Source organism: Marmota flaviventris, chromosome 1 (genome assembly GCF_047511675.1).
Source record: "Marmota flaviventris isolate mMarFla1 chromosome 1, mMarFla1.hap1, whole genome shotgun sequence".
Taxonomy (NCBI): domain Eukaryota; kingdom Metazoa; phylum Chordata; class Mammalia; order Rodentia; family Sciuridae; genus Marmota; species Marmota flaviventris.
In genome coordinates this window covers 6,066,340-6,092,900 of record NC_092498.1, presented here as the reverse complement: position 1 = coordinate 6,092,900, position 26,561 = coordinate 6,066,340, and the positions used below count along the sequence as shown (strand labels likewise).

Sequence of the window (26,561 nt, the reverse complement as noted above, 5' to 3'; positions counted from 1 at the left end):
CCACCACAGTGTCCCAGGTGGTCTGTCTGCACTACAAGCAGACAGACCTGGGCTGTCTGCTGGTGCACTGTGGGTGCTGTGCCCTGGCCCCGTGGGCAGTTGTGGTGAGTCACAGTGTCCCTGTGCTTTCAGATTCTCCTCAGTAACCCTCAGATGTGGTTAAAAGATTCAGATTCTGAAACCAGTAGCCAAGAAAGCCCTTCCCAGGAAAGCATTGACCAAGTGAGTGACTGGCCTTTGCGCCCCCAGCTCTGGCGCCCCGGGTCCCTCAGGTGGGCTGGCTAGGGAGGGCAGGGTGGCGGCAGGACAGGGCAAGCTGTGCTGCTGCCCAGGTTTCCAGGCTCCAGGCAGGACCTGCGAGGGAGGGCCGCCAGCACGTGCAGCAGGAAAAATCGGAAAGTCTCGCAGGCCGTCTTCCTCCAGCTTGCCTCTTTTTTCCACATATCACTGTTTACATCCTCCCCAGTTCTCTGCGTATGACCAAAAGGACGTCCCTTTGTCCTGTGGAGTCCATCCACCTTGTGACAAGTGACGACTCCAGCCATACTTGCCCCACAAGTTAAAGTGCCCCACGCCTGGTGGCCGCTGAGCTCGTGACACCTGTGCCTGAGTTTGCACAGCACTTTGCTCCCAGCCCTGAGGTGGCCACACAACCCATTGCACCAAGGTCGTCCACGACCCTTTCCTGGTGGCCTCGTGCATGCTAGGCTGAAGGGTGACTTGTCAGGAGGGCAGGGTGCATGCTGCGCACCACAGATGAGCGTGGGTGTGACAGTCCATGCAGCATGTGAGCATGACATGCCGTGGCCTTTTTCTGTCCCCTAGCTGGTATACATGGGCTTTGACACAGTCGCGGCCGAGGTCGCGCTGAAGGTGTTCAGGGGCAACGTCCAGCTGGCGGCTCAGACCCTCGCTCACCATGGAGGGATCCTTCCTCCCGACCTGCAGCTCTCAAGGGAGGACTCCTCGTCCACCCCATCCACGTCCCCTTCGGATTCCGCAGGTGGGTCAGGTCTGAACACCAGGAGAGCAGACACCCCAGGCATGGGCCTGAGGGAGAGGCTGACCTGGAGACTGAGGAGGATGTTCCCGGGACAGGGTGGCCGGCAGGAAGTGTGTCGCAGGGGCCTTGGCACGGTCCCTCACTGTGTGTCTTACTGTAGGGACCTCCAGCGCCTCGACAGACGAGGACATGGAGACAGAGGCTGTCAATGAGATACTGGAAGACATTCCTGAGCACGAGGAGGATTACCTTGACTCGACTCTGGAAGATGAAGAGATTATTATTGCAGAGTACTTGTCCTACGTAGAAAATATAAAGTCAGCAGCGAAGAAAAACTAGTGAACAAAGAAGTACTAAGTTTCTGCTTATAAATTCTGTCATTATGAAAAGTCTCCTGCAGGTCTTCCTTTTGTTCTTGCTTTTCATCTGATTTTGCTGCAAGCGTGCTTCCTCCTCTGGGTACAGGAGGGGCAGCTGGGGACCCTCATAGGCAAGGCCTGCGGGGGCCAGAGGCTGGTCCTGGGGAAGGCACTGCCTGGTTCCGCAGCCTGCTCTGCTTTCCCCTCTGCCTTCAGGTGTGCACCCTAACTCTGCCCTTTGCTTGATTTTTCACCCAGTAGGAAGCAGGCTTGCTGCTGGAGAAGAGGGTGTCCCAGGAAGGTCTCGGGGGAAGGGGAGCGGCAGGGAGTGTGACCAGACCTGTCTCCTCTTCCTGTCACCTGCCTCCTGGGCAGCTTTTTGCTGTGCCTGCTGCTGCAGCTGTGGCCTCCCAGCCACGGTGTGGGCCCTGCTCCCCCCGCGTGCTCCCACACCACCGTCCCTCCTGCCCCACGGTCAGCCTTTACATCTCCGTTCCAAGTGCTGTGGGGCATAAAAATGAGGCACGGGCTGCAGTAGCCAGATGAAATTGTGGCAGACGCCTTTATCCTGAAATGTCAGTGTTTTGTGCTCTCAGTTCTGCAAAATATGCACTTGAAATTCAAAGCTGAAAATCAGACTTTATGTATTCAAAATTCCTCATAAAAAATCTTTTATTAAATGGGAAAGTTTTAAATGCTAACCAAAGCAACTTATTTTTAATTAACATTTATAGACTCTGCTGTCATAGGAAACTCGCTGTTAGCCAAGACCTATCAGAGATTTAGAAATATTTTCCCAAGATTTTGGTGGGGATCTTTGTTGTAGCTTATGACAGAAGACCCCCTCAAGCTGTGTGGTCAGCCTTCTGTCGGCTTTAATAACTTCTCGCCATGCCGCGTTCATCTGGAGTGTGTGCTAGGGGAACACCCAGCACCCAGGGTGCAGCTGGCAGCTGCCAGGTGGGGAGTGGATCAAGTGCCAGGCATGTTCCCTAAGACCCTTCTAAAAGCAGCCAGAACACTCTGACGGCAGAATGGGCCACATGCTGCCATCAGGTCTGACTGCGGAGGCTGCACTGCAGTCTGGTTTGGAACGTGGGAATCTTGTCTTTCTCTTTCAGTGAATGGTACTGATGGAAATAAACAGTGGAAAATACACTCGGGAGTTGTCAGCCTTACTGCAGGAAATTCTGCGCGCTCTGGGTTTTACCTGTTGAGAGGGTCCTGGTGACCTGGGTTTTCGTTTCCATTGCAAGTGTTGTGAGGAATGGAAAGCTGTGCTCAGAAGCAGTGGCAAGCTGGGGTGTTGCTCAGTGGGGTGCCCTTGCCAGCATGCACACAGCCCTAGGTCTGACCCCCCGCAGCCATGGTCTCGTGAAAGGCAGAGCTGTGCTGATGCGAGGGAGCAGCCCTCAGCCAGGGGTGTGAAGTGGACCTGCAGGGCTTATGTGGGGAGCGGCCACCAGCTGAGGATTTGGTCCCAGTTGTGGCTTCTGGCTTCCTGTTTTAATGCCGATGGGAAAGCCGGCCCTGGTTTTGTTGTGTGTCACAAGAGAGCTGCAGGAGGCCTGCTCCGAGGTGGCCAGCACTGCAGAAGCAGCCAGCAGCTGAGACCCAACCTGGGCCTCGCTGGGCAGTGGCTGCAAGAGTGGAAGTGAGGCTGGAGGGCAGAGGCCTGCTACCGAGTGGTTCTGGGAGGGCTCTCCTTGAAGGGTCAGCAGAAAGGAGAACATTGCAGACCTGGTCAGGTGAGATCCCAGCCAGGGTGGCAGGCTGAGTGTGGCGTGTTTGTGGGCTGGAGAGGGTTCTGGACCCACCAGGAGGCGTGTGTGGGAAAAGAGTGAGGGTCTAAGGATTGCCGAGTCCAGTCAGCCCAGAAAGGTGGGTAGGGGCTGGCCAGAGGTGAACACCAGGTGGGTAGGGGACCTAGGGCAGCGCAGCGCAGATGGGGAGGTCAGCCTGAGGCTGTGCAGTGCAGTGCAGTGACGTGCTGGACCTGGCCAGGTGTCCTTGATGCTGACCACTTGTCAGATTCTGTCTGCCTTTGGCCCTGGTAATACCACCACACCCTGTCCCTATTTTCCTGCCCAGATGCCCTGTTTTGTCCTCCCCTCAGCCAACTGAATCGACTGATCAAAGGCGAACACCTGATTTTTGGTTCTTGTGGCAGTGTTGGTATCAAACCCAGGGCCTCACAGGGGCAGGGCAAGCGCTTACCACTGGGATACACTGCTGTTTCTGGTTCCTCCCTTTTTTCAGAGCATCTGACAGACTGCACACTCTGTGTCTCTGCATGTTGGAGCTGGGGACATCAGTGCCAGCCTGGGACTTGCTCCCTCCGGCGCTACCTGGTGGGGACTCACAGTGGTTCTCTGCCTGTGCTTCCTGAAACTTCATTTCAGTCCTGATGGCTCCCAGAGTGGACATGTGTGTTCAAGCCCACCCAGAGAACAGCACTGGCCCCATTCTGAGGTCTCCTGCTTGACTGCTGGTCATCAAGAAGCCTGACTTACTGGGGGCTGGGGAGGCTCTGGTTCCTGGGATTTGCAGGTTTGACCTGGAGCATCATCACGGATGTGCCTCACTGCCCTTGTCCCTGTGGGGGGTCCCCCTCAGGCCTGGCCATCTTGGAGAGCTGGTGTGGCCTGTGGCACGGCAGACTTTGCCGGGCAGCACCTGTGCACCGAGCAGGGAGGTGCCCATAGCGAGATGCTGCGCTCTTAATGACAGACACTGTCACCTGCAGCTGCTCTCCCTACACTAGGCACCACCAAGAGGTAAGAGCTGTGGGAAGACCCCCCATGGATTCAGGCCAGAAGACGATGGGCGCTCCAAAGCAGTGGCACCTGCTGTCAGCTGGAGAGGCTGAAGAGCCGTCCTGGGCCCTGGCCTTTCCCACAGCCCCTTCCCCAGGAGCAGTACTGCTGGCAGCCCCTCACCACAGGCAGGGGAGGTGGCCCAGGCTGGGTGTGTGTGGTGGAGCTCAAAACAGGACACACTCGCGCTTCGAGCTTTACAGGGTGTCTATTTGAGTTCTTCATGAGGGTCCTCAGGACGCAATTTGCCAAAGTAGAAATGTCCTCATTTCCTCTCAGCAGGAAGGGGCCAGCCATACGAGGTTTCTAGAAGTTTCCAGAGCTTGGGGGCATCAGACTGGAGTCCTCAAGAGTTGGGAGGGTTTCAGAGGAGGCCAGATGACAAGGTCTTAGCTCAGGAGGTAGGGACAAAAAGGAGCCTCCCCCAGGGGAAGGGAGCCATCCCCCAGGGCAGGTATACACCTCCTCATCCCAACACGTCACCTGCAGCTGAGGCTCGGGAAAGTCCAGGAGCAGAGACCAAGGCCTGCCTCCGTGCGCCTGGGCTTGGGCACCACCTGCTGTTCTCAGGCAGCCTGCAGCCGTGAGTCCGGGGCACAGGCCACCTTGTTGTTGAACAGGCGTGACAGGCTGCGCTTGGCTGCTGGCCTGCGAGGCGTGGGTGGCGGGGCCCGGAGACCACGCATGTCCCAGAGGCGCAGCGTGCCATCATGGGACACAGTGTAGAGCACCTGGCCATGCACCTGCAGGCAGGCGGGTGGGCTGTCAGACTCAGGACTCCCCCAAACACAGGGCAGGACACCAGGCAGAAACCACCACATCTGGAGGGCCTCTGCTTTGTCCCCAGGGGCAGTCTGGCCAGGCCCAAGCACCCTCCCTCCCCAGCAAGTTACTGAGGCCCCAGGAGCTGGGCAGGGAGGCTCCTACCTGCAGGCAGTTGATGACAAAGCTGTGGCCCCGGAACACCCTCTGCAGCGCTCCCGACTGCGCGTCAAAGGCCCGGGCGCAGGCATCCCCACTGCCCGTGAATACTGTGGACACACAGCAGCGCACTGTCGTGCCCAGCTGCCAACTTCTCCCAGGGCACAGGGGCAGGTGCTGACCAAGGCGCCTGACCAAGGCGCACCTCTCTGGGGCTCTCTGGTGTTGGGCATCTGTCCCTTACCCACATCCTTCCTGTCTCCACTCACCTAGTCCCGGCTTTTATTTTATTTTTTTGGTACTGGGGCCTGCCTCACGGGTGGCCAAGGTTCTAGAGGGAAGCAGCAGAGCCTCCAAAAGGAACCTGAGCTCCTTCTACAGACCCGAGGGGCGGAGACCCCCTCCCCCTCCCCGTCTGCAGCTGCCTCTGCAGGGCTGGTGGCTGCCACGCCCTCCTTGGCTTCAAGTGGGCCTCGCTGTCCCCCAAGTGGCCCTGTCCCTCATTAGGGCCGCCCAGGGTAAGGTCCCACTCCCAGGGCCCTTTGGTGAAGCTGGCCTCTCTGCCTGGTGTGCTCAGGATGGTCCTCACGGCCAGCAGACTCTGTCCCCTGCTCCACCCCGCACCTGCTCCCACAGGGACCAGTCAGTACTCAGTCTGCCTTCTGAGAAGCGCCCGGCCTTCTGGGCTCACTCGCGTGCTCCTCTGACTCCTGGCCGGGAGAAGCCTCTGCCTGTCTGGCTCCCTCCCGGGTTTCCCTCCAGTGTAACTTAGCCTCACAGTTCTCCAGCTTGAAGGAGCAGCAGCGTCACCTGGAGGGCCTGTCCCAGGCTTCTGATGTAGCAGGTAGCACCTGGGACTCTCCATTTTTAACTAGGTCCAGGTGATGCCTTTGGTTGGGGGCCACACAGAGAATTCAGCCTGGAGGCTGGACGCCCCAGGAGCGACCCTGGCACTAAGGCAGACGCTGGGAAGCACCAGGTCAGGGGAGGAACCAAGCCAACAGGGTCTGGGCGGGAGCAGGTAACTACTGTGGGCTGCTGGGCCCTGGAGAGGCTGAGCCACCTGGGAAGCAAGAGCCCCATGCCATTTTATCTGCCACTCCCACTGGCCACCCGCCGAGGGGGCTCTTTGGGGTGTTGACTCCCAGCATCCAGAGGTGCTGCAGCAGGATCCCTCCAAGGGTGCAGGTCCAGTGCCTCCCGCTCACCCGCAGCCAGAGCCTGACCGAAGTGCACCTCTCTGGGGCTCTCTGGTGTTGGGACGTCTGTCTCTTGTCCACGTCCTTCCTGCCTCCACTCGCCTAGTCCCGGCTTTTATTTTATTTTATTTTTTTGGTACTGGGGGGCTGAACTTGAGTGCTTTACTGCAGAGCCACATCTCCAGCCATTTTTGTTTTGAAACAGGGTCTTGCTAAGTGGATGAGGGTCTCGCTACATTGCCAAGGCTACTCTCAAACTCGTGATCTTCCAGCCTCAGCCTCCCAAGTCACTGGGATTACACAGCGCCCAGCCTATCCCATCCTTTCTGTTAAAGCTGCAGGGTGGTAGCTGGCTGCAGAAGATGCACCCCTTTGTTCCTCCCTCCTCTTCTTCCTTCCCACCAAAAACATGACATGATGGCTGGTGCTTCAGCAGCTATCTTGAACATGATGCTTCATTAAAGCTAGAAGACATGTGCAAAGAATGAAGCAGCAGCTGACAGAAGGATCGAGGTGCTGAGGACCCTGTGGAGCCACCCACGCCAGCCAAGGCTGCCGGCCTCTCTTACCCGAGAGAAGAATAATCGCTACCTCACTTAAACCTCTATTTTCCGTGTTTCCTCTCATCTGCAGTTACACCTACGGCCAAGGGAGGCCAAGCCCACGGGCCCTCGAATCTGGCGGGTTTCAGGGGGTGTTGCTGTCTCACTTGAAGCCTTAGAATGTGTCCTTGAGACATGCTTTGACCCCAGGACCTCTGAACATGCAGTCTCCCCACATGCTTGTGAAGGTGAGGAGTCCCCCATTCTGTGTTGGAATTTCTTTGAAAAAACCAGAAGGAGAAGGAGAAGAAAAAGCAGCAGCCGCCGCTGGAGGAGCCGGTGCACGGGGAAGGCCGGGTGGCTGGCTTTGGGCACCACAGCCAAGGCCAGTGGCTGAGGGGAAATGACGCAGGCAGAGACAGGCAGAGGGGACAAGCCAGGAGGAATGCAGGAGGAGCTCGCAGGGGGCCTCGCCAGCTGGGGCACGTGGCAGTGCGGGGACAGGTCACTTACGGGTGCCCGCGTGGTACTTGAGGGTGCTCACGCTGTGTCTGTGGGCTGGGAAGGTGCACACGTGCTCCCCCTCGTGTGCCAGCCAGCACTTGGCAGTCCTGTCCGCGCTGCCCGAGTACAGGAGCCGGTCCACCAGCTGCAGGAGGAGCAGGAGGTCAGCTGCTGGGCACGCTGGCCTCCGCAGGGCTGGCAGAGCCTCCGGGAGGGGGGACCCACCAAAGCCGTGGCCAGAGAGGCCCCAGCCCTGCTGAGGTCCCTGGGCAGGAGGGAAAGGGAGGTGGCTGGCTGGGCCCCGAGCAAGGCCAGGCCCCAGGGAGTGCACTGGGCTTTGGACCCGGAGGGGAGACCACGCTCTAACCTCCTGAGCCAAAGTCAGCAAGGCCTCTGCAGTTGCCTGTCCCCCTCCAGCCCTGAGCGGGCCAGACACTCCTCACACACCTGCCTAGATACGGTCCCTCCTGGGTTCAGACCTGCCTCTGCTCCTTACGAGGCAGGACAAGTGACTCGGAGCCCCTGCTTTCCCTCGTGTGCCTGGGAAAGATCATCCCTGCCTCAGAGGGTGGCGCTGAGGACAAACACGGGGCACAGCGCACACGGAGCCTGGCGCTGGTCTAAACATGCGGCCAACACTTCACCCCAGATGCAGCAGCACCTCTGCCACAGCCTGCAGGAGATCATTCCCCTATGGCTCTTCAGTGTCCCTCAAAGGCCACACGTTCAAGGTTTAGTCCCCAGCTGGTGGTGCTGCTGGGCGGTGGTAGGACCTTTAGAAGGTGGGGCCTGGTAGATGGAGGTTAGGTCTCTGCACGCGTGCCCTGGAAGGGGATGGTGGACACTGGCTCCTCCTCTCTCTCTCTTCCCTTCCTCTGCCACGAAGAAAGCAGTCTCCTCTGCCACATGCTCCCACCTTATTGTACTGTGCTGCCACAGGTCCAAAGCAATATGGCCCAGTGACCAAGGACTGAAACTTCTGAAATTGTGAATCAGAATAAAACTTTCCTCCTCCTAAGGTGATTTTCTCAGGTGTTTTGTCATAGCAATGAAAAACTTAACATACCAGCTATCTTCAAAATCTCTCTCTCTCTCTCTCTCTCTCTCTCTCTCTCTTTTGGCAGGTACTGGGAATTTAACTTAGGGTCTTTCTACCATGGCACCTGTTACCAGCTCTTTTTATTTTTTATTTTGAGACAAGGTCTTTCTAAGTTGCTAAGGCTATTCTCAAACTTGTGATTCTCTTGCCTTAGCCTCTTGAGTTGCTGAGATTACAGGTGTGTGTCACCACATGTGGCTCTTGGGGCAAGAGCTGACACCTGCTCCGGGCCCCTCCAAGTCTGGCCCAGACCCCTCAAGCACAGTCAGAAGCTGAGGGTTGAGCTTCAGAACTTGGGGGTTTGTTGAGAGATTTGTCCCTGGCCCCCAAACCTGTGAATGTGAACTTATTTTGATGTTGGGTCTTTAAGGAGTTGATTTAAGTTAAAATAAGGCCAAGGGTCATCAGGGTGAACCCTAATCCAATTGGACTGGTCCTGTAAGAGACCAGGACGCAGCCACACTGAGAACAGGGAGAGAGGCCTCCGAGGACCCAGCCCTGCGACCCCTGATCTCACACGTCCAGCCCCCATCCATGGCACCTTCCTGCCGCCCGAGCTGGCCAGCACAGGAGCAGGGCAGCTCAGAGGACGCAGGGCCTCCCTGGCAGCTGGGTGGGCAGCGGCCAGGCGGGTCTCACCTCCAGACAGATGACAGAGCCCTGGTGTTCCCGGAACACGCGCAGCTGCTCCCCGCTCAGGATGTCCCAGGCGCGGATGGTGGCATCGGTGCTGCCAGTGAAGGCCGTGCGGCCAGGCGCGTCCAGAACCAGGCACAGCACGGCGCCCGTGTGGCCCCGCAGTGTCTGGTGGCAGCAGCCACTGGCTACCTGCCACACCTTGGCTGTGCCGTCCGTGCTGCCGGTCACCAGGAGCCCCCCAGCCACGGCCCCCTCCAGGCGGGGTGTGCCGGGGACCTCCCAGGGGCTGGAGTGGGCCAGCGTGAGCACGCAGTTGCGGTGGCCCCGGAGCTCCCGGGACGCCTGCCCCTCGTCCACAGTCCAGACGCGAGCTGTCCGGTCGTAGGAGCCGCTGAAGAGCTGGTTGTTGGCAACGAGGATCCTGGGGCAAGAGGGTCAAGGTCAGGGCCAGGAGGCCCACGGCTCTGGCGGGCTGCCTTGGCACTGCAGCTGGACAGCCTCCTGCTCTCTGCCTGACGACACCCTCACCTGCCGAGGTTCAGCTCAAAGCCCAACTCCAGGAAGCCACCAAGACCCCCTGGGACGCCCCCTGACCGGATCCCTTCCCTGCGCAGAGCCACCTGCTGGCCTGGCCTCCACCCACAGCAGGGACCAAGGCTCCGACTTGGACCCTCCCAACTCTCCACGCGGCTCCACACAGTCATGAAAGAGGGGAGTGGGAGATGGGGACGGGAGGTGGGGTGCCACCCTTCCAGTTTGCCCAGAGCTGAAGGGTTTCTGGGGACACAGGCCTTTCCGTTTAAAGTCAGGAACTAAGAGGACAGCTGGCCACCTCGCTGCAGGGCCACTGGAGAGTGAGAGCTCTGGAGAGGCTGGCGGCTGAGGAGTTCCACACGTCCACCCTGACACTGGCTGCAGGGTGCCCAGGGTGACAAGCTGCAGCAGGCAGGGTGGGCCCCTGTGTCAGCTGTCACGGTGGCCCCATGCAGGTGACACTGCAAGCTCCAGGTCACAGCCCTTATGGGTTTCCTGGCACACAAAGGGCCGGGGAGCAAGGAGAGCCTTTTCATGCAGTGGACCTGGCTGGCCTCAGGACAGGAGGGGAGGCCTCCGGAGGCAGCAGCCATGATTTATGGTCATTTTGCTGAATGCTGAGAAATTCTTTCCAGAAAAACACCGTTTGTCTTTGGTTCAGAACTTCACACGTAACCTCACAGGGCCTGTTTACACTCCAGCTTTAAGCCCTGTGCGCCAGGGAGGCCACAAAGGCCTGAGGCCCTGCCTCTAGTCCGAATGGGGCACATCCCTGCAGGCGTGGGACCAGGACCTGCCAGGGGTCAGGACTCTTCCTGTCTCAGGACCTGAAGGGGGTGGCCTTGGGGTGCTGGGGCGGGGTAGCCGATCCCTGCCCCAGTTGGCACCGGGGAGGGATGCCAGGCCACGGAAGGGTCAGTGTTCCCAAAGCTCACACACGGCCACTCTCTGAAAACATGGGAGGCAGTGGATCCCAGGTCCTCACTCGTGGCTTTCACCCACTGGACGCACAGTTACTTAATCACACAGGCATTGACCTGAGCCGTGGCTTGAGCACAGCCTCCGATGGACAATGGTGTGAGCGTGGGGGTGTGGGTGTTTGTGCACGTGGTGCGTGTCTGTCTGCAGGGTACACACTGTGCGTGCATATCTGCACGTGTGCATAGGAGTGCATGTGCTGGGTCATGTTTGTGTGTCCATATGACTGCGTGCTGCATGCTTGTGTACTTGAGTACAAGTGTGTGCTTGTGTGCATTGTATGCACGCACAGGAAACTAAACAGGCAGAGCGTAATTTCCACCTCTCACTGTCGAGCGCTCCTTCTGAGTCAGCAGCCCGAGCACACTCTGGTCCCTGAGGGCATGGCCTCCACACCTTTCTTCAATGACATCTTCTTCCTCAGGACAGAGTGCTCAGAGCCAGCCTCGCTGTAAGACAAGACCTGGGTTCTCCCTCCAGCCTCTCCTCTGCCACCTCCCTCTCTTGGCAGTGGATCGGCCTCCCACCTCAGGAGAAGGAGGGGACAACACTGTGGTGCGGGAGGCAGGGCTGGCATCCCACACGGGGCCTCCAGATTGGCCCGCCCACTGCCCGCTGCCCACGGCCACACCGGCTGGTCCTTCTCCTCAGGGATGCTGCCTGCACACCCTGGCGGCCAGCTGCTCCCACCGTGGCTCTAGGTCCAGAGCAGCTGGACCATCCGCCTTGCCCCTCTTTCCCACCAGCTGCTAGAAGCCCAAGCAGTGGCCTGGGTCGGGTCGCTCTGGCTGCGCACCTCCTCTCCTCTGGGCCTGCCGGGCCCCTCCCAGGCAGGGCTCCTCCTGCCCACGTGGCTGAGGGCCATGGTGCCAAGTCTCCCTGAATCAGGCATGACCTCGGGAGCCTGGGGCGGCCATCACAAGTTAAGCAAATAGTATCAAATTGATCTGATCAGCAGGGGACTTTCCCCTGCTCAGCTCCAACCCAAGTTCAATAAGGAAAGGAAAAGCCAAACTTGAGCAGGGGAGGTGGAGACTTTCCACATAGAAAGGCGGGGCTCAAAAACATCCCAACTGCTTCTTCAGAACAATCTGCATGTCCCCCCCAACCCTTGGTCCACCATCAAGAATCAGTTCAGCGCTTTCCTCCTTGTCCCCATCTGTGGACACTGGAGCTCCAACACCCCTCCTGGCACCCAGCAGGTGTGGGCATGTGCCCAGCTCCGGGGTGGGGGCAGACAACGCAATGTGTTGGTGATGCTCTTCCTCCTCCAGACCCCGCACGGCCCCGGGCAGAGCCCTCAGGCCAGGGTGCACCTCTGTCTTGGGTCTCCCTTGCTGGGGCTACTGTCCACACGGAGTTCTCCAGAGAACCTATGTTCCCCAAGGGCCAGGCCCTATGACTCTGTCCCCCTCAGCCTGGCCAACAAGACTCAGCCCAAGCCCCCAGGCCAAGCTGACCTGACCTGTTCACGATGGACGTGTGTCCTCGGTACACCTGCAGGCACTGCCCGGTCAGCACGTCCCACCTCCTGATGGTGCAGTCGGCGCTGCAGGTGAAGGCAGCCTCCTCCTCCAGCTGGCAGAAGGTGACGTAGCTCTCGTGTCCTGCAGAGGAGGGGAGAGGGCCCGGATGGAGCTCCTGCTTCTCTTCCAGTGAACAGGATCTGCCATTCTCCACTCACTGACCTGGCTATGTCCTCCCACCTGTCCACGCCTCCATTCCCTCACCTGAAATGGGAACAGCATCAATGCCCACCCCACAGACCACTGTGCAGACTGAGTTTCAGTGGCAGCCTCTAGCAGATGCTGCGTGTTGGTTTCCTCCTACACTCAGGCAGAGATACTGTGGTAAGCCTGGGCTCCCCAAGTTGCTGGGTGCTGCACACGCCTTGGAACCTGTCACCTGACTCAGAAAAGGTTCTTTGCAGATATGATTAAGTTGGGGAACTGACTTGGGGAGGCTGTCCTGGATAATCTGGGTGGGCCCTAGATGCTGTCAGAAGCATTCTTATAAGAGAGGGAGAGGGCTGGGTGCAGTGGTGCACGCCTGTAATCCCAGCAGCTTGGGAGGTTGAGACAGGAGGATTGCAAGTTCAAAGCCAGCCTCAGCGAAAAGCCAGGCGCTAAGCAACTCAATGAGACCCTGTCTCTAAATAAAATGCAAAATAGAGCTGGGGGTGTGGCTCCGTGGATGGGTGCCCTGAGTTCAATCTCTAGTACCCTCCCCCACCAAAAAATAAGAGGGAGAAGGAGATTTGACACACCAAAGAGAAGAAGGCCATGTGGGGGCAGAGAAAGCAGCCTATGTGGCCACAGAAATGCCAGCCTTCACCAGACACTGGAAGAGGCAAAGAAAAGATTGTCCCCTACAGGTTTCAGAGGGCATATGGCCTGCTGACCCCTTGATTTGTCCCAGGGACATTTACTTCAGGATTCTGGCTTCAGGAACCGTGCAAGAATAAACTGACTGTTCAAGGCACTGCCCATAATACGGGGACGAAGAAGACACACTCCAGCCTTCCAAGAGCGCCCCCAGCCCGGAAGGAAGGTCATCGGGTGAGGCCTGTGGCCAAGGGGCTCAGCAAGGACAGTGGCTGAACCAGCTTCCCCGGGGCAGAAGCCTGAGTGAGTGCTAGGGCCAGAGGATCTACACGGGGAGATGGAGTCAGGGACAGCAGACGGACATGGGCTGGCCATGCTGGGGACATGTGGAGGCTCTAACCAGAAGGTAGGGGCCTAGCAAAAGTGGCCCAGGCAGCTTGAGTAGGGTGAGGCACGGAGGCCAAGCAGGGGCCCAGGTCTGGCCCTGTGTACCCCAGCCTCGGCTAGCTGGCCCTGCATCGGCCCTCAGGGGCCCCTGCTAGGTAGCGTGATGACCCCCGTGTTCATGCCCGAGCCATTGTCAAGCAGGCCTGGGGCCCTCCGGGGATTTGCCCAGGATGATGCCAGTCCTTCAGGTAAGGTGCTTCCACGGGGGAAAACAGCTGTTGAAAACGAGGACATCTGAGAGGAATCGAGGGCCAAAACCAAACAGAACCAAAGGAAGGTTCCACACAGCGGAGCCAAGGAGTTAAAGCACCCACGTATTTGGGGGGTGCACTTATTACATTAGGATCTCATTTTAAGAATTTTTAAATCTTATTTTAAATTAAATTAAACTTATAAACCAGACGCGGTTAGTGAGTGGCACGATCTTTACTCCACGGAACTACAGCCACCAAACCAGGGCTGCCAAAGACCCGGAATGGTTTGATGATATTTTAAAACCTCCTTCAGATGGCTGGGGCCCGGCAGACAGGGACTTCAGGGTGCTGTTAAGCTCATTCTTTCTTTTCTTTTCTTTTGTCCTGGGCACAGGCTGAGTTACTTTTGGAAGAAGTCAACTTCCTGGGTTCTAAGAAACAGAATTTTTTTTGAAAAAAAAAAAAAAAGTTTTCCAGTCTTCTTGGAGCACACACACCACGCTGCTCCGAAAACAACGTAGGAATTAAGGAAACACTTGAAGAAGTGGCAGATAATGTTTCCCTTAAAATACACATCGGCGAAAAGTCGAGGGCAAAATGGGTTTGGCCAAGCACAGCGAGGCTCTTGCCAGCTCCACAGAGTTTATAAAGTCCTTTCAGACTGTCCACAAACTTTCCCTAAGACGAGATTGTCCCAGTCTTCCTGCTGCCACCATGGGGGATGGGTACAGCCTCCAGCCTCAGGGTCCCCGAGGGCCAGGAACACCCCAGAATGGGAGGGCAGTCAAGGGACACCAAGGTCACCCAGGTGCTGCACACACCAGCCCCCTGAGGACCCTGGACACGGCTAGCTGAGGCCAAAGGAGGCCAGAGGGAGGCTGAGGCATTGTGCCAGCTGCTCCCGGCCCATCAACAGGAAGGCAGAGGGCAGGGCGAGTCCAAATGAACCCCAGGAAAGCAGGTGAGAGCCAAGCACAGCTGGTGAGCAAGGGCACCTGCGCTCAAGCCACCAGACCAGGACTGCCGCAGACCTGAGGTGTGGGACAGCCTTACGACGGTGGAGGGAAAAAAGGGACAAGAACACAGACTGCAGATCCGTAAATACGTAAATGCACACGAAGAAGACGGGAGGAGACGGGACTGAAAGGGCCCAAGTGCTTGTTTCCTTTGGGGTTTTTGTAGGGCGGGGGCTCTCCACCACTGAGCTACAGCCCAGCTTCTAAGGTTTTCAATGTCAAAATCCTCTGAACCCGAGCCAGGCTGACCAATGCCCTCGGTCATCTGCTTTCCGCCAGCAGAGGCTGCCACGGTGGTCAGGGCTCTGCTGTGAACGAGCCCCCTCCAAGCACTCACCCCACATCTGAAAACACACCGTTTGGGTCACATGTCAGAGCCTGCCAGCAGAGGGGCCTGGGATGCGCTGAGCACATCCCCCAGCGGCGCCACTCTGCTGTGCGGCCCTGACCCCCTTGACCAGTATTCCACAGACCCAGGCCTGTGGGGTCACCCCAGGGGGCAGGAGGAAAATATGCACACCAGATCCTGAGCCCATCATACCCCCAGGGACCTCAGTGCCTTGGCCTTCAGCTGTTGGAATTACGCAGAATAAGCAAAAACGCCAAGCTAAAAATAAATATTTTTGAAGGATGAAGAATGCAGATAAGATGCAGCTATTATGTTCAAAAGAACACACTAAGGTCCAGGGTTTTCTGCCAAGGTAGCAGCCCTTCCCACCTCCCTGAGCACCCACATGCTGACAGGAGTCTGGGGGCAAGCTGCTCTCTCCCTGCTCAGTGAAAGCAGCCCAGGGGGCCTGGCTGGGGACCCCCACCTGGCGTGTGCCCTGACTGTGTGAAAGGAGGCCTTCTGTCCTCAGTATTCCAGCACTAAACAACAAAGCAACCGGCCACTCCAGCAGCCACCAGGAGATAGGGATGGCACTGTGCTCTTGACATTACCCAGCTGTCTGTGGCACCTGTCCACTGGCCAGAGTTAACGGTCCCTGTCCTTGAGTCGTGGACTTCAAGGAAGTCCTATCCTTCCATTTCCAGATGGGTTCAGACACCCACGGTCCTCGCACAGGAGATGCTCTCCTTAGCCCTGACCCAGAGGGCCCGCAGGCTGACTGTACCCCTCTAACCAAGTCACCCCATCCTTGCAGAAGTCCTCTCTACAGCTGTCTGGAGGCGACTGTGCCCCCGCAGAAGAGGAGGCAACAGCCCTGTTGGTACTTGCACTGTGCCCAGCCTCTCTAGCATCCTTCTCTTACACGCTCTTGAGTTACCTGCTCCTGGGGGCCAGGCCCCCACTCACACAGCCATAGCGCCTCATGTCCTCTGGGGTGAGGCTGAACACAGAGGCACAGGGCTGCAGCTGAAAGGAACACTGACAAAGCCACTGGTAGTACATCTGCCAACCCCTGCTGGGGACCCAGGACGGCTGCAGCCTGGGCCTCCTGGACTGCTGTGGTGGGTTCAGGCCCCCAGGCCCCCAGTTGCTGGCCAGGCTGCCCACATCTGGTCACCCATGTGCAGCAGGGCTACTCCTCCCAATGTAATCTGCAGCCAGGCTGTGGCCCTCCCACAACCTCCCCCAGGCTCTCCTGCCTCCCTCTCTGCCTCAACTGGCACCCCCAGGGCGCCCACCACCCCCGACAGTGGTCTCCAGAGCACTGAAGGATGAATTAAGCACGGGTCTTGTACCTCAGACAGACTGCGTTCTGATGGAATTCTCCCTGACCCAGGCAAAGCGGGTGTTGTTTGTGCTTGAGCGCCTTCCCAGCGAGCCCCCGTGCCCTTCTAAACATTATGTCTGAATGGTATGCACAAGGAAAAAAGTGCACCTCATCTCCTCAGCCATCTTCCTGCCCATTCCACCTCTTCTGCTTTCCCTGGTCCTCTGGGAGTCTCACCTCGTGTCTTTGCTTCTGCTCTACCTGAGGCCCAGGCACCCTCTTCCCCTGAACCCATCAAACATGACCCTGGCTCATGGAACACACTGGGAATGGCAGGAAGTGTGGGGAGTAGCCTCGTGGCCTGGAAACGACAGGCTTAGTCCCTTACTCAGCAGGAACAGCGCAGGACAGGTACTGCCATTTTAGGAAATGCAGTTCATCTCTTTGATCCAACAAAGTGCTCCCAAGAAGTAGACACCCACTGCATAAAGTGAAAAGGAGAGGGCCCACGGATAACTTCAGTCCGAGCAATTCTCTTTACAGAATTAAGCCTTCTTCTTCATTGTGAGCTCATCAACTGCATTGGAAAGCCCAGTTCCATTAAGAGTTGAACGTGAGCTGAGTGTGGTGGTGCAGGCCTGTAACCCTAGCAACTCCAGAGCTAAGGCAGGAGGATGGCAAGTTCAACGCCAGCCTCAGAAACTTAGTGAGGCCCTAAGAAATTTAGTGAGATCCTGTCTCAAAATAAAAAATAGAAAGGGCTGGGGAAGTAGCTCAGTGACAAAGCACCCCTGGGTTCAATCCACATTCCTCCTACACACACACAAAAAGAGGTAAACATGGTCATATGAGGGGAGCCCAGCAAGCCAGTTCTGCAGGTCTGCAGCTCTTCTGGGGCCCCTAAGAGCAATGACAATGACCCCAGAAAGCCCCCATCCCACAGAAAACAGCCCTCGCTCTTTGTGCCCATTCCATCCCTTGATCCCAAATCCTCAAGCTCTGAACACTGAAAACTTCTGGCCCCCTGACCACCCTCCACTGCTGAGAATAAAACAAGAAGCCCATCTTCAGAGGAAATGCTCATGGCACAGTCACCAACCCTAACCTTCTGCCCAAGAAATCCAGGCACGACCAACTGACAGGTTTTAATTTGGAGGCTTCTATAAGCTTAGAGCTAGCTGCACAAGGGGCTAGCCCCGGGCAGGACTGAAGATATGCCTGGATCTGCAGGCAGCACTAAGGACCAGGGCCCCTCTGGCTTGCCACGCAGCCTGGGCACAACTTCCCCTGCAGTGGTGCCCCAGTACAGGCTCAGCCACACAGCAGGAAGAAGCCCTCTCTGCCCTGAGCCAGCCGTGAGACTGGGACAAGTCTGGTAGCACACTGGACCTTGGGGGTGTTGAAGACAGCACCCGCCCCATGGGGCAGAGTCTGGAAATCACTGAGGGGCTCTGTGTGGGGGTAAATAAGTCTGTGAGGACTAACCACACAATAAAGGACACACAGACGTGCATCTATAAGACTTAAAGAATGAAACAAATGTCCAGACATCCTACTAGTCTCTCACCCAGACCAAAACAAACCCTTCAGGAAGAAGGAGCGAACAAGACCCTGCTTTAGTAGGTGAGCACACAAAAGAACTACATTCCTGTAACTCTTGAGGGTCGAATCAGTAAGTAACTTCTCAAGATGAAGATACTCCATCCCCTCTGTCCTCAAAAAAAATTTGAAATGTCAACCTTAATAAGAGTGAAATCAGCCCTTGTAGGAATGGGCTCGGTCCTTTAATTCAACAGTTCTCTGCTTCAGTGGGGATGGCCCTCAATGGGGGCAGGTCAGGCACCCCTCATGGAAAGTAGATAAGCAGCTCTGGGACCACCAAAGTGGGTGTGAAGCCAAAGGTCCAGATGCCCAGCACAGAGCTAAGCACAGGGTGGGCCCTGGAGGCTACAAAGCTGCCCTGGGACAGGCCCGTGTCCACCAGACCAGAACCAGCCTGGAGAAGACTGGAGCTTACCTGGGGAGAAGCCCACCTAGCAAGTGGAGTTCACACAAGGCTCGCTGGCCGCAGGGCTCCCCAGGCTGGCTGTGCATTAGGGCCACCAGAAAGGCCGTTACAAATGCTCATTCTGGGGCTTTACTCATGGGGAGTCACTGGAGCCCAGGCCTGAGACTGCATTTCTGAAACCTCCTCCAAAGAGTCTTACATTTGGGGATAGATACAAGTTGGGTTTAAATTTTCTGACTGATCTCAGCTCTTCCATTTCCAGGTGAGTGCCTCTGTTTGGGAGGAGTGTGTGTGTGTGTGTGTGTGTGTGTGTGTCTGTGTGTGTGTTTGAGGCCATCTCTCCATTATCCATACCAACTCCCAAATAACCGTTGATCCCAAATTCATTCCTATTGGGCTTTGAAATCTCTACCTTAACTTGTTTTTAACTTGAAAACAGCAGTGTCAGGATCAGCCAGTTTGGAGGCTAACATCCTATCTCAGCTGGAAGGGCTGGGTGGGGCCACCCAGGATTTGTTGATTATGGCAGAAAAGTCCACAGTGATTAAAAAAAAAAAAAAAGAGCTACACCCCCTGGTGCAGGAAGTCTAAGGCCTTGTGAAGGTTTGTCGAGGGGGACTGCCCAAACTCTGCAGCAGCCTGGCAGCCAGAGTAGAGTGGGACCTCACACACAGTGGTTGCATGGGACTATGTTTACATCACTAAGGGAAGGCCTCCTGATATTTCATCTCCTCCTCAAAAATGCCAAACAGATTGAACGACCACCCTGACCAATCCCACTCCTCACCCTTCCTTTGCAGCAACTGGAAAGAGGCCTTAGAGAGCTTTGCAGGGTGGCCGCAGGGAAGGAGTTCAAATTTCAAGTCGACCCCCACTGCTTGAGCTGCCCTGGGCAAATTAACACAATGGGGAGATGGCACTGTAGCTGCACACCACCGCAGCCGGCCCCCCCAAAACCCCTTTTGTTACCAAAATGGCCCCAAATAGGAAAAGTTGGCCAAAGGTCACCAGGTCATCCAGCGACCTGGAAAGATCTGCTTCGCAGGGGCAAAGGTGCGAATTCTTTTGTTTGCTGATAGTGTTGGAAAGGTAATGATTTCAAGCAGCCAGCGGACAAGTCATCTTGCCGGCGCGGCGGGCGCCCCTCTGCCCACCGGGCCCCACCCGCACCCGTCCCACCCCAGCATCTCCTCCCGCCCGGTTCGGCGCTCACGAGTCGGGCGCTGGGCCCGGAGGAGCGCTCCTTCAAGTAAGTGAGACGATGGGCTGGGCCGGACTTTTTGAGGAAGGGGTCTGAGAACGAACTTGCTGAGACCCACGGTCTGGGGCTGGGGGCGGGCGGCTAAGAAGGCAGGCAGGGGTCGCGGGCGCGCCGCCGTCGGGTCTACCTTGCAGGAGCGCGCAGCACCGGCCGTCCGCAGTACTCCAGAGCCTGGCCGTGCCGTCCTCGCTGCCGGTCAGCAGGCGCTGCCCATCCGGGCTCAGGCTCAGCCAGTTGATGCCCCCGCGGTGATCCGTGCAGACCCTCAGGGACGACCCGCCGCCCCCCATCCCGCCGGCGGGGCCGGGGACTAGGAGCAGCTGGCTCCGCTAGGGAGGGGCGCTCCGGCGTCCACGCAGCGGCTCCGTGGGGCCGTATCCGCCCGCGGCCATCGCGGGGTCCCGGGCGCCCGACTTCTGCGGGGGCTCGCGGCGCCGCGGGGTCAGGTCAGGGGCCCAGCGTCCCCGCCGCCCACCGGCCTTCGGCAGGAGGCTGTGCTGAGACGCACGATGGGCCCCCGATGGAGTCCCAGGTGCGTGGACACAAACCGCCCCTCTCTCTCCGGAATCTGAAGATCCCACCCCGCCCAGCCCGCGGGGCAGCAGGGACTCGGGGGGCGAGGGAGGCCCCCGCCTCTCGGCAGCTGCGGGCAGAGGAACCCGGGAAGCCGAGTGCCCGGCGCCCCGCGCGCCCTCCCCGCCCGCGCCGTGCTCCGGAGTGGGCGGCCGAGCGCGGAACAATACGGCCCAGCCTGGCTCCTCCTCAGAGACCACCCCTCAACCTGTCCCCTCCCACTTCTCAGGCTGCGCGCCAGTCCCCACCCCGCGTTCCGCAGCCACCCCCCGCGGTCCCCAGGGTCAGGCCTCCTCCCGCCGCCCCCACCCGAGCCCGGGGGACCCACACGTGCAACCCTCCCGGCGGCCCTGGCTGTCCCTCGAGGCTCTGCCCCCCGCCACTCCTGCCACCCCTATCCCTTCGGCCGGGACGAAGGAGGATGAAGAGGACAGAAGGGTCCAGGGGCTTGGGGGGTCCCCTTAGTGGGGGACGCGACCGGTAAGCCCCCAGTTGGTTCCCTCTGGAAATCAGGCGCACACCCCGAATTCGACTGGAGACGCGCCGGGGGTAGGGTGCGAGCCGTGGGGGTCCCTGGAGCGCCACCCCTCCCCCACCGCCACCAACGCCCCTCGGCTGGGTGCGCGCCGCCTGTGGCCCCACCGAGGTGGGAGCGGGAACCCACAGCGGCCGCCGCCCTCCCTCCCGAGCGCTGGTTCCCATTAGAGCAGTTCCCGAGCTGACTTCGCTGGGGGGCGGGGCAGGTGACCCCCCTACTCGGATCCTCCAGGTCCTAAAGGTAGCAGGGTTTCCCGTACCCTCCAGAGAAATCCATTCGGCTTCCCCCAAGTTGTAAATCAGCTTGCACTTCAACTTCAGGAGTGTCGACTTCCACGAAGTGACCTTCGCAGGTGCAGGGGAGCAGGTGGAGGAGTAAGGGGCGTTCTGACGGAATGTGGAGTCGTTGGAGGAGAGCAAGGATGGTGGAGGCGGGTTGAACCCAGGCAGGAGGCTCCAGGAGAGAGGAAGGCAGAGAGGGGGAGGATGGGACAGGCTTCGTTGTGCCCAGGGTTTGGGTGGATGAAGACAGTTTTCGGATGTCCCTAGTGGCTCATCCTGAGTTCATGGGTGGGGGACCTGGGAGCTTCAGGGAGTCTTTGCATCTTCATCTGGCTTGAAGACTGGTGGGCAGCTGACTGTACAGGTGGCCACCAGGTGAGGTAGGCTAGGAGGTCAAGGGCAGCTATAGCACCAGCCCTGGGAGAAGGTGAGGTGAGCATGGTGGATACCAAGACCCAAAGAACAGCCAGAGGGGACCCGTATGTTCTGGGCAGAGTTAAAGAAAATCAGGACCCCACAACAAAGAAGGGGAGGGTGTTAAAGGGGAGAGGCCAGGGCGGTGGGGTGGACATGTCCGGCCCTCAAGGAGCTTTCCCGGCTGTGGGCTGGACAGGAGCACCGTGCTAGGAGAACAGTTCCAGTTTCCTGTGGTCAAGCAGTGTTCACTGAGCAGGATGGGACCCTACCCTTCTGTTCCTCCATCCAGCTGAGGTAGGATAGAAGAAATAGAGAGAAAAAAGAGACAAAGGGTAAGGAAGAAGAGACTAGCAGTGAATCTAAAAGCCCCAGGCCCATTTTTTTCTTCCAGGCTGGTCACTCCTAAATTTCTGAAAAATCCACAAACATTAGAGTTACTGTAAATAAACTCATTTATGAAAATTCTCTCATTTTGATTAAAGTTTTAGAGTACTGTGAGCCCACAGGATGTATTTTCAGATTAGATAAAACAAAGATGTGCTTTAAGAAACCTATAATCGAGGCACATTCCAAAGCCTATCTAGACGGAGGAGGTGGTGTCAACCTGAAGACCCTGGAGGGGACCCCGAGCTCCCTCAGTGCCCATGATCAGAGAGCTGAGCTCACCAGGCCGACCTCGTGCCCACGTGCCTTCCCAGCGCCCCCTCACAAAGTTGCCTTTAAAAGAAGAGCCCATGGGGCTGAAGCTGTAGTTCAGTGGTGGAGTACTTGCTAGCATGTGCAAGGCCCTGGGTTCAATCCCCAGCACAGGAAAAAAAAAAAAAAAAAGAGCCAGATACCCTGAAATTGTATCTTGCTTTCAAGATGGCACAGGTTCTGCTCTGAGAATGTGTATCTTCACCCTTTTCACCCTTCCTAGCAAAGCTCTTGCTCTCTTTGCTAAAAACCTGATTTGCACTTAAATTTCTTCTATTTGTCAAGACCCTGGAAGGTCCAACTAGAGGTGACTTCTACCTCTGGAGAGACCTGCTTGATCCCCCTTATGGTGACACAGCCACCATAACTATCCATCTCCATCCTCAGCCTCCAGCATGCAGAAGATACGTATCCAAAGCCATCAGCTGCCACCAGCTTCCCAGCCCTCAGTCCTCACACTGCTGACCTCTACCAACTGCCTCCTTCCAAATTGGATTTTTTGTTCCTGCCTTTCCCTACCCCTCACTGCTCGGGCACAGTGTGGCTCCCTGGTCGGGGATGACCCTTGCCATTCTTGGGGAAGGGGTGTACTTCCCGGTGGATGGGCATGCAGTAAAGGTGTCTGGAGCCAGCCTGTTTCCCTTTTTCCTTTGCCATTTGCAGGTTACAGACTGCTCCGGAAAATCTAACAGGAGTACCAGGATGTGAGAAAGTTGGAAGGCAGCACCCAGTTCCCCCATCTTGAGATACAGCTATAGCCATCCAAGAGCCAGGCTGGTTTGCCAGCAAAGCTGTGATATCAGCAATAACTAGTCTCCCCCCAAAATTTCTCTTTACTTCTCCTCCAGAGCCCCCTAGAGTCCTCATACCTCCTGGAGCAGGAGAGCACATTGTTTTACAGAGGGGGACACCAAAGAAGAGGTCCTGGTGGGGTAGGAAAGATTCAGAAAGAAGCAGGGAGGGGTTGGTGTGTGATCAGCAAAAATGGGTGAAATCCCCACCCTGGCACCAGTGGAAAAGATACTTTGCCAGGGAGGGCCACGCCCACGTGCCACATGAATAGCTACAATTTCAACTGGAACAACCTGCTGGGGTCTCTGTGGGAAAGGTGGGTCTTCTCAGGACTGGGAGGTGGCAGAGGGAGGCACCTTTTGGGCGCCCACAGGAAGGGGTCAGAGCTTTTTCAGAATTGTTCTTTCCCTCCTGGTACCAGCTGCACTGCTACGGGGAGGGTGACGCGGCTGTCCCTATCTTCCTTGATGGGGTACTTAGCATGTGTCAGGTACTGTGCTAAGTGCTGGTATTTCTCAAGAGGATAAACGTTCCCAGCCCATAAGTCATCTCTAGGAGAAGAGTTCAGAATTTCCAGAAGGAAATGGGAAGCCCCTGAAGGTTTTTCAACCTGGATGAGAGTGGGTGACCCATGATGTATTTTTTGGAAGATCAAACTGATATCAACAGAGGAGCTAGTTGGAGAAAGGCAAGCAAGACCTGGAGGGGTACGCATGAGGAGCTGAAGGTTTCTAAGATGCTAAGGTCAGGTTTAAAGGTTGCTAAGAAAGAACTTACAGGGGCTGGCGTTGTGGCTCAGCGGTAGGGTGCTTACCTAGCGCGGGTGAAGCACTGGGTTTGATCCTCAGCACCACACAAAAATAAATAAATAAAAATAAAGTCATTGTGTCCACCTACAACTAAAAAAAAATATTTAAAAAAGAAAGAACTTACAGAGAGGAAGAGTTGAGATGTTGCAGAGAAGGGGTGATGGAGTGAGACTCTGAAGAAAGTGGAGAGGAGGGAGCAGGAGAGATTGTATTAAATGTGTGGCGAGAATGCCTGATTCTGGATGGGTGTGAAGGAGGCAGGACGCCTCCATCTCAAAAGCACCAGCCTCAGTTATTCAGGGCCCAAGTCAATCATGTGTAACCATGGTGTGGGAACATTCGGCTTTATTATATTGTTCTTAATACTGTACACTTGAAATATAACAAAAATATTTTAGTTCAAGTCCAGCTTGTGCAACCTAGCAAGACCCTGCCTCAAAATAAAATCAATCAATAAATAAGGGCTGGAATGTGGCTCAGTGGTAGAGAGCCTCTGGGTTCAATCCCCAGTAGAGGAAGGAAGGAAAGAGAGAAAATGAAAAATCAATGCACAGAATGGGAGAAAATCATATATCCGGTCAAGGCCTATAATCCAGAATATGTAAGTATGTTCCATTTCAACAGTGAAAGCCAACAATTCAATTTTTTTCTTAACCATGAATGTGTGTATGATTTAAAGCCTGCATCGCTTCTTGGGATGATGGGATTCCTAAGTCCAGAGCCTGCTGTGTAAGCACCTTTTTCATCCTCTTGGTCCTGAATCTACCTCACTGAAGTTTTGAAGCTCCAGTTCCTGTGTACACCCTCCTGAGCTAGGAGAAGGCCAGAGTCCTCTCAGCCCATTTCCCACCTTCTCTTCTGACCCTTCCTGGATTCCCAGGGCCAGGGCCAGGAGAACCCTTGGGTTCCAGGAAGGCCTGTCCAGCCTGGGCTTTGGGGCCAGTTGGAAGGGTACCTGGAGTACAAGAGATGGGTATCCACTGCTGCATCCAGTTGCTCCTCACTCCTGCTGCGACAGTGAGCACCCAGAAATCCAGTTCTAAAATGGAAAAGAACTGGAATAGATGTTTTCCCTAAGATGATATACAAGTGTCCAATGAGCTCATGAAAAATACTCGTCTTTCGCTGTCATAATTACTGCATTTTCCTAAATGCAGTGAAAACCGCTGTGAGATGCCACTTCACGCCCAATGGAATGGGTGATTGTAGGATAGAACTAATAATAATAAAACAGAAAGCAGGTATTGGCGAGGGTGTGGGAAGACCCCAGCCCTCAGAGTGGCTGGCAGGAGACAGTGCAGTTGTGGGGAAGCAGTCTGGCAGCTCCTCACACTTTAAGATGAGGAGCTCCCATATGCCCCTGCAAGTCCACCCAAGAGACAGCATTGTTCATAATAGCCAAAAGATGGAGACAGCCCAAAAGTCCATCTGCAGATGAGTGGACATACAAAATGTGACACCATGTATCCATGCAATGGAGTGCTGTTCATCCCTAAACAGGAATAAGGCGCTGATACAAGCTACTGCACACGTGGAGCCTGATTTTTTTTTTGTCCGTTTGTTTATTGCAATGCTGGGGATCAAATCAGGGCCTCATGCATGTGAGGCAAGCACTCTACCATTGAGCTGCATCACCAGCCTCCCAATAGGTGAAAGCTATCAATCACCAAAGACCACATATTGAATGATTTCATTCATAGAACATATGCAGAACAGGGAATTCTGCAGGGACAGATTTTATTACCCAGTGGTTGCCTAGGGTTAGGGGAGGAGGTTCAAGAGAGTAGGGAGCTGATAGGTAAAGTTTATGGGGTTTGCTTTTTGGGGTGATAAAAGTGTTCTTTACTGGACTGGTGCTGGCTGCACATATCTGTGACTGTCCTGAACATCACTGAACTGTACACTTGACTGAGCAAACCATGCAATGTGTGAAGATCTCGATAAAGCTGTTTTTTTTTTTTAACACACACATACAATGAGATGCCACCTCAGCTACACTAGGATGGGCGTAATTTTAAAATGTAAAATTGCACACCTTGGCAAGGATGTGGAAGAAATGGAGTGCTTACTTGCTGCTGGAGAGAATTGAAAATATGGAATGGACACTTTGAAAAACTGATGGTTCCTCAAGAAGATGAAAGAGAATTGCCATATGACCCAGCAATTCTACTCATAGATATAGAATTGAAAACAGGTGTTTAAACAAAAACTTGAACATGAATGTTCATAGTAGCTCTATTCACAATAGCAAACAAACAAACAAAAAGGACGCAACCCACAGATGAATAGATAAACAAAAATGTGCTATATTCATACGATGGAATATTATTCAGCTATAAAAGAAACAAAGCCCTGGTCCATGTACAACACAGATGAACCTACAAGGCACTACTAAGTGGAAGAAGCCAAACACAACAGGACAAATACTCTGTAATTCCATTTATATGAAATATCCAGAATGGACAAATCCAGGCAGCAGATCAATGGTTGCTAGAAGAGGAGGTACTGGGTAGTGGAGAGAGAATGTGTAATGCGCCCTGGTTTCCTTTTGGAGGGAAGTAGCTGGATGACGTCATGAATGCTTAATATCCCTGAATCGCACACACCGAGGCTGCAATGGTAAACTTAACTGCATATTTTAACACTCACACGAACTTGTGCTGTTTTTTAAAGGCTTTATTAACCCTCAATTATTACTGCTATTTTTAGCACTTAGGGAATGATCATCAGAATATTAGAATTATTAATGTTTGGAGACTCTAATGCTTGGCACCCCACATATGAATGTGTCCCAGAAAGTGAGTGACACTGGTGTCCAGAGGAGGCTGGGTCAGTCCTAGGTGTCAAAAAAGCCCTGCAAACTCAGAGCAAGACCCTGAGCCAGGACTGGTCCCCCACTCAGGTCTGGCCTGCTCCTTATGGCCCCTATTCCCAGGACAGCATTCTCTCAGTC

General features: G+C 55.9%; 2 protein-coding genes across 3 annotated transcripts in view; one reads left to right on the top strand and one right to left on the bottom strand.

Annotated features, from left to right (window-relative positions):
- The window catches only part of Nub1 (negative regulator of ubiquitin like proteins 1), a 31,771-nt gene extending 29,251 nt beyond the window's left edge, over positions 1–2,520 (top strand). For both annotated transcript variants that reach the window (XM_027943312.2, XM_027943313.3), the window contains exons 13-15: positions 133–222; positions 826–1,003; positions 1,164–2,520. In XM_027943312.2, coding sequence (XP_027799113.2) covers positions 133–222; positions 826–1,003; positions 1,164–1,342 — 447 coding nt within the window. In that variant the 3' untranslated portion in view covers positions 1,343–2,520. The remainder of the gene's footprint in view (positions 1–132; positions 223–825; positions 1,004–1,163) is intronic.
- Positions 2,521–4,669: 2,149 nt separating this feature from the next.
- Wdr86 (WD repeat domain 86) lies at positions 4,670–19,792 on the bottom strand. The gene is made up of 6 exons (XM_071606249.1): positions 19,630–19,792; positions 12,060–12,201; positions 9,083–9,503; positions 7,354–7,489; positions 5,106–5,209; positions 4,670–4,921 (listed from the first exon to the last, which is right to left on the bottom strand). Exons 1-6 carry the CDS (start codon positions 19,790–19,792, stop codon positions 4,745–4,747), a joined length of 1,143 nt encoding a protein of 380 aa, XP_071462350.1. The 3' UTR covers positions 4,670–4,744.
- Positions 19,793–26,561: the final 6,769 nt, after the last annotated feature.